The sequence below is a fragment of the Eleutherodactylus coqui genome, chromosome 1 (genome assembly GCF_035609145.1).
Source record: "Eleutherodactylus coqui strain aEleCoq1 chromosome 1, aEleCoq1.hap1, whole genome shotgun sequence".
Lineage (NCBI taxonomy): Eukaryota > Metazoa > Chordata > Amphibia > Anura > Eleutherodactylidae > Eleutherodactylus > Eleutherodactylus coqui.
The window spans coordinates 276462493-276469715 of NC_089837.1; the positions used below are offsets into that span (position 1 = coordinate 276462493).

At 43.0% G+C, this 7223-nt stretch overlaps 1 protein-coding gene across 3 annotated transcripts in view; it reads right to left on the reverse strand.

Annotated features, from left to right (window-relative positions):
* ITPR3 (inositol 1,4,5-trisphosphate receptor type 3) overlaps positions 1 to 6352 on the reverse strand; it is a 665728-nt gene extending 659376 nt beyond the window's left edge. For all 3 annotated transcript variants that reach the window (XM_066609086.1, XM_066609095.1, XM_066609083.1), the window contains exon 1: positions 6126 to 6352. In XM_066609086.1, coding sequence (XP_066465183.1) covers positions 6126 to 6214 — 89 coding nt within the window. In that variant the 5' untranslated portion in view covers positions 6215 to 6352. The remainder of the gene's footprint in view (positions 1 to 6125) is intronic.
* Between the last annotated feature and the right edge of the window lie 871 nt (positions 6353 to 7223).

Consider the following 7223-nt stretch of genomic DNA (forward strand, 5'->3'; position numbering starts at 1 on the left):
GCGGCAGGATTTCCTGCAGAATTTCAGCCCGTGCCCGCCTGTATAGGATTGCATTACAAAACGCAATCCTATGCACATGGCCGTGATTTGTCCGCGTGAAAACACAGCGGAAAACAAATCGCGGTATGTTTCATTTCCGAGACCCGCACAGAGATGTAACTCCCGATGCGCCAGCTCCACTCTGCGCATGCGCGGGCTAGGCGGCAGCCGGAACATCACAGTGAGGAGAAGATGCGGAAGAAGGCGAGCCGCACTGATCACTGCAGGGGTGCGGGTCGGATCCCGCTGCAGGATCCGACCCAGCCGTCTGCAGGCGGCCGTAGAATACATGGCTGACCTGCACAAACTATTACTACTGTATACAGGGTTTAATAGCAGAACCCATACTATTAACTTGCCTAAGGCCTTATATGAACACTTATTCACGGTCAGCCAAATAAATAAATTCCATGTTATATGACAGTAAAGAATATAAACCTGTAGGGGATTAACTAGAAAAGACCTGCGCAACCTGTAATTCTAGGGTCTCATCTCATGGTGGCTGACATATGACTTACTCCCTGTTCATTGTTTATAGCTGTGTGCTTTACCTAAAACCATGCAGCTACTAACAATGATCAAGGAGTTCCCACGTAAATCATCCATGAGCCGCAGTAAGATGGAGCTTTTGGTCACACTACGGCTGCAAATCAGACTCCATTCAGCCACATGGCAGTTGTGGATCTAACACTGCATGATCTCCCACGATAATAGAACTTGCAGATGTGCAGTGGGGTGTCGGTGTGCTATGCGAGTAGTGTCCGAGAATGTCGGACGCGACTCACTGTTGTGAATGCACCCTTAGTGTAGGGGTGCTATGCAACAGCCAGACACTTGTGGCATCACTTATCCATGGAACAAAGGAACAGACAGTAAATTATTTCGAATTCTACGCCCCTTAAGATTTGCGGTTCATATTTTACACCCTTATTTTATATTGACAATACCTATCACACTGTTCATATTGTACGTGACACTGACACAGACCCGTTTCATTTTTGTTTTACCCAAACTATTACCATAATTCGAGTATAAACAAAGCCAGTGTGCTTTGTTTAGAATTAATGGGTACTATTTCCATCTAATTTTCGGACCAAGCTGAAAATTGAAGAAAAAAAAAAAAAGCCGATTGTGCTTATACCCTAAATTCTATTTTATTAATTTACATCCCTGGTCCAGCAGGCAGTCTAATCTGTGGCTGGGAGCTACCATTCTATACACCATGAAAGGAAAAAACTTTGGTACTGTGTTATCCAGTAGAAAAAAATAGTTATTACTGTAATAGAAACAATCTAATCTTGTTGATATGATACCTTTTAATAGCTGACAAAATGAAATGATTTTAAAGTGAACTTCTAGTTTCAGTACAAAATTCTTACCCAAGACCAGAGGGTAGGGAGGGTATATAACCTGCAGTTTTTCTGATCTGCTGTCCTTCAATCCACTGCTTCTGGGTCCTGTTTTCGCACCCAAGATGGCAGAATCAATCTTTAGACCACCTAATACCCCCAGTGCAATGGTTCAGAAACCCGCGGAAGCGCAGGAGCCTGAACAATCATAACAATAATCGACCCGTGTAAAAGGGCCTTTATTGTACACAGTCATGCAGGGAAGTCAGTCAATGACTGCTAGGACCACCTAGTTGACTGTTTATTCATTTACATCTTTGTTCTTTCTATGCTAAATAAGTAGTTATACTGAATCTTTTCCCACAAAACTACATACCAATCTGCTTGGCCCCTCCTATAAAACTAAATGCAGATCAGAAACTATGTGCAAAGTGACAGGATAGTTTTAAGACCAATACATAGTATCAATTCATTAGTACATACCGTAGTCATAAACAGAATTATACACTGGACACACCATCAATTGCAAGTATATTGTAATACATACCGTAGTTATATGTGCATATGTTTTATGGCATGCTATCTCAGCACCACACCCTCTAAACACATTGTGCAGTGTTCTATCCAAATATTGGTGGTTTACTCACTATTTACCCACTGTGCGGTTGCTCTGCAGAACATTAACACCTACACAATCTCCAATACACTCTTTTCACATTCTGTCTTTTCATCTCACAGTACCCGGTCTATTATTAGAACGCAGAAAACATTTTTTGTCTTTGATATCTTAAGTATTTTAGGCTAACCTATTCTTCACTTCACCTTTTTCCAAAAAAGCAACACTAGATAGTTATTGATATACAAATGTAATGCTGATTCTTCTCCAGATCTAAGAAGTACAGGATTTACAACGTATAATTTGAAGGGAGCATGTCTCCTCTCTTCTATACACAGTAAGGCCTCATGTCCACGGGGAAAATCAGATCCGCTGCGGATTTGTAACGCAAATTTGGGCTGCGGATGCAGTGCAGATGCACTGTAATTGTCTTTTATTTAAGTGCTGCGGAATAAGTTGGCGCTATACAAATAAAGATTATTATATTATTATTATTTTATTTTTCATGCGGGAGATCAATTGAGCTATGTGCTCTATGAGCTCCCGCACGCGTGATCTACACTAAAATGGAGCATGTCCATTTTATTTCACGCTCCAGAAATTTTTAAATTCCCTTTTAAATACCATCTGCGGGTATTTATCTACCCGCGGGTGATCAATGCATTCCTATGGGGCGCGGATCCACGTGCGGGAAATTCTTATTTTCCCCGTGGACATGAGGCCTAAGGCTGCCTGTCCACAGGCGCTTTTGCATTGCGTTCCCCGCGGCGATAATCCAGCAGTGCATGCTTTCCATAGCGTTGCTATCAAAGTGCAGCCCCCTGTTCACGAGTGGAGAATCATAACGATTTTCCGCTCGCGGGTGGCAAATCGCAGCATGCTGTGAATTGCCGCGATTCTATCTGTCAGATAAGCTCACCACGGAGATCTGTCTGCTGGATCCTGCTCCTGGGCGGCGGGATACCACAACGCCCGTGGGCAAGCAGCCTAAAGGCTCATTCACAAAACCATGTGCGTAAAACACTGACTTGATCACGCAGCGTTTCACCAGCCTATGTGAGCCAGCTATTGCCATGTATGGCAGCGGGTGCACTGTGCATGACAGCATTTCTCAGATTGACTTTTTTTTTTTTTTTAATTCCCTGCTCTGCCTCATTTGGGCATTGCATATGAATTGTCGCCCATACGCAATGTTCAGTACTTGATGGCTGCTGTTTACACCAAACGATGGTGTATGCATGCTTAGGCTGGGTTAACACTGGGCAGAAAACTTGTGGTTTGGCCACAGCGAAAAACCGCAAAATTTCTGCCGGGAATTCACTGCTTCAAAACCCGCGGCACTTTGCCACAGGTTTCGAAGCAGCCTGGCTGGCGAATCCATGCCGCAGCCCCTGCTTCTGCTGGCTTTGCCGCGGTGGATTAGCTGTCTCGTTCACATGGCTGGCTAATCCTGGGATTAATCGGCCGCAGGCGGATTTGCTGAGGCGAAATTACGGACGGAATTTCCGCGGCAAATCTGCCCAGTGTGAACCCAGCCTTAAAACTGAATTACTGGACGATTCTCGTCCAGTCATTCAGTTTCTACATGCTTTTACACAGAATGATTATCGTTCAAAACAGTACTTTCATGAACTACATTTACTGCGTATCACGAGGCGGTTCATCACGTGCGTAATATGTGGTGACATCGTGTGAATGAGCCCTACGAGTGGCAGAATACAATTTGAAATTCCACAGAAAAATGCAGTACAATGTAAGTGAATGAGGTGTTAACAACCCCTATTCGCTGCAGTGGAAGCTAATTCTATTGCAGATTTTCAAATCCGCAGTATGCTGTTGTATCTGTTGCGGAAATGCCACAGATTTTCATTACAGAATTCATTCACTGCAATGCAATGAGCCAATTCCCACGTGGATTTTTGAACGGATTTAGGCTGGGCTCACGCGGCCATAAGTGTAAATCTGGAGCCGGTGGTGATCATATATTGTGTCATATAGTGTCAAAATTGTACTGCACATGGCAGCATGTGACATATTTACATTAGGGCTTGTTTCCTGCGAGATGAGTTGTACTTTTCAATGGTACCATATAATATATTGGAAGACTTAAAAAAAAAAACAAAAAAAAAAAAACACAATTGCACCAGTTTTTGATTTAAAAACCCTATATTAAAAAAAAGAATTGCTTTCGGTTGCTATATTGTGACCCCTTTTTATTTTTCTGCCAATGGGGGCTGTCTAAGTGCGCATTCTTTGCATGGCAAGGTGTAGTTTGTATTGGTATCAATTTGGGGAACATACGACTTTTTGATCGCTTTTTATTCAATTATTTTCTAGGTTATGCAGTGACCAAAAAAGTGAAATTCTACCATGTTAACCATGCAGGATTAATAATGTGGTATTTTAAAGTGGACCTTTATGGACATAGCAATAACACGTTTTTTGTTTTTTTTAATGTTTCTCTTTTTGAAGAGACACCTTGCTAAAGAGTTTTTTTTATGTGTATAATCAAGTTTTTTTTTTGCAGTCCCCATAGGGGACTTGAACTATTGATCTTTTGATTGCTTATACAGTATGATTCTATTTCATTATACTGCATTTCACAGACTGAATTCTAAAGATGTGCCATAGGCTTGGGTTCACATGGGGCGGAATTAACACAGAATTGTCATGTGGCCCCTCAGAAATTCACTGCATTTTTAAGCCCGAGACTAAGCAGCAAAGTGGAAGATATTTGCAAAAATCTCGTTCACACGCTGCGACAGTCCGCACCGGCCAAGCTGCGGGGAAACTCACATCTAGCACGGAATTTAAATCTGTGACATGTCAATTTTGGCACCGTTTCTGCTGCCTTCTCTCCATGGAAAGAGTTTTCCATAGTAGAATAAAGCCCCTTAAAAGCCCGCGCCAAATTTCCACCTAGGAAATCTCGCAGAATTTCTGTGCGGTCCTGCTGCGGACATTCTGCGAAATTTCCACCCTGTGTGAACCCAGCCTAATGGGCAAATGATCATGGCAGCCCTAGTGGCATTTAACAAGTTAACAGCAACAATCAGAGTTATCTCTGATCGAGGTTATTGCAAGTGGGCGTCGGTTGTCAAAGACAGCCCATACCCACCATGTATGGAGCAGGTTTGGCTCCTGAGCCCCCTCCCTACACAGCATATGCAGTGGATGGCTATAGATGTCTACAGAGTAGAATAGACACTCAGGGTATTTTCAAGCAACTTAATGGACGGAACCGAACAACACCGGGTGGACCCCAGCTTTCTGCCCAGCGGGCTTGCTTTTAAAGGAAGAAAAAGCACTGTAGGCAGCGCTTTTTCTCCCGGTATTTTTAACTGCATCTGTGACAGAACCTCTAGCCGGAGGTTCTGATGCAGATGTGAAACCGGCTTATGAAAACTCTTAAAGTTTAGCCAAACCAGTACCAAAGATAACCCTCCTGCTGGGGTTACATAGACTTTTGTAGCAACACAGCTCAGATTTCATTTGTCAGAAACAGACATGAAAGTTTACATGTGATATGTGTACTACTTTTTTTTAGCCTGTATCTGTTTTATTGATCCATCATAAAAATAAAACATATGCAATCTCAATATACTTCTGTGAATAGTAGCATGCAAAGACAATCCGATAAACTGCTGTCAATCCCCTGGAGAACAAAAGGAGTAAGCACATAGAAATCCAAAGGGCAATCCTTCTCTCCCCAATAGCTGCAGTTGGGAAACAGTCAGTAGCTCCCAATAGACATTAAATAATTGGCGGGTTTCTCTATATAGATCTCATATGCAGGGCCAGTTTCAGGATCACACGGCACAAAAATCAATAGAATGCCAACCACCCATATAAATACAAATTTGCTTCAACTATATAAAAGATCCACATGGCTGAACCTTCTTCCAGTGCAAAAACCACTCACTCCATGTGTGAAGGGACATAAAGATAAGCAGATTAATATCATTCCACAGTGCTTCTGAGGAAAGCCTGTACAAGTCACCACACAATGACATTGCTACGTCTACCAGACTCTCCTCAACTCTCTTTTATGGTGTACACACCCAAGTGAGAAAATATGACTACTGTACACCCACATGGCTGCTGCCCATTGTGCCACTCACCCCAGGGTGCTGATGAAGCCGCATACTGTGCCCTCCGCGTAGAGGGACACGATGTCCCCGATGTGCAGGAAGCTGGACTTGTCACTCATTGTAGATGCAGAGCCGGACGGCGCTCTTCTCACTTCTAGTCAGTCAGCCCTCTCACATAAGCAGTGCCTGGCGTGATGTACACACCAGCGGCCTCGCATGAATGACTAGTCTCGTCCTTCCTCCAGCGGCTTCGTCTTTTCCCGGTCTGAACAGTGAGCACTGCCCTCTGAGTCCCTCCTCCTGTCACCTGTACAGAACCAGGAAGTTTTCATGAATGCAAATAATGTCTCCAGCGGACACTCCCCGCATTCTCTCTTCACGCCCGGCCTTAACCCCTCCATACCCTTCCTTTTTCACTTTGCTTTTGCCCAAGTGAGTCAGTTGGCACTGCCACAATGTTGACAGTTTAGTATCCGGACAGTTTTAGAAGTTGCTTTCCTCAAGAACTGACTTTTTCTGTGGCAAAAAGAGAACCGCAGATTTCTGAAGTAAAGAGTTACGAAGTGCGTAAACATTTTAACGTTACAACACAAAGTTGCATTGAGCTCAAAATACGGATGGGATTATATACTTCTACAATACAATGAGAAATGCTCCCTGAAATATAAAGAGCGGAATAAAGTGTCCCCCCAGCTGTCCAGTATCAATCAGCTGTCATTCAGGACACTAGAAAAGCTGAGTTAACATCCTTCCCCTTTGAATTTGCCCCTACTAGGTAAGATGTTAGACAGGTAGATAGATATCATCTATATATCTATCTATATATATAAAGCTGAAAGCCCTCACTGACTCACTGACTGACTCACTGACTGACTGACTCACTGACTGACTCGCCAAAAGTTCTCCAACTTCCCGATATCGTAAAAACATGAATTTTGGCACGAGCATAGATTATCTCCAAAATAGGAAAAGAAATTGGGTCCCAACTCGATTATTCAATTCTAGCGCAAAAGAATTGGCGTCAAAATTTTACGTACATAATCTAAATCTGTCACTTCCCAATGCCACAGAAACTTAAAATTTGGCACGGGCATTGATTATGACATAAATAGGAAAAGCTAATGGGTC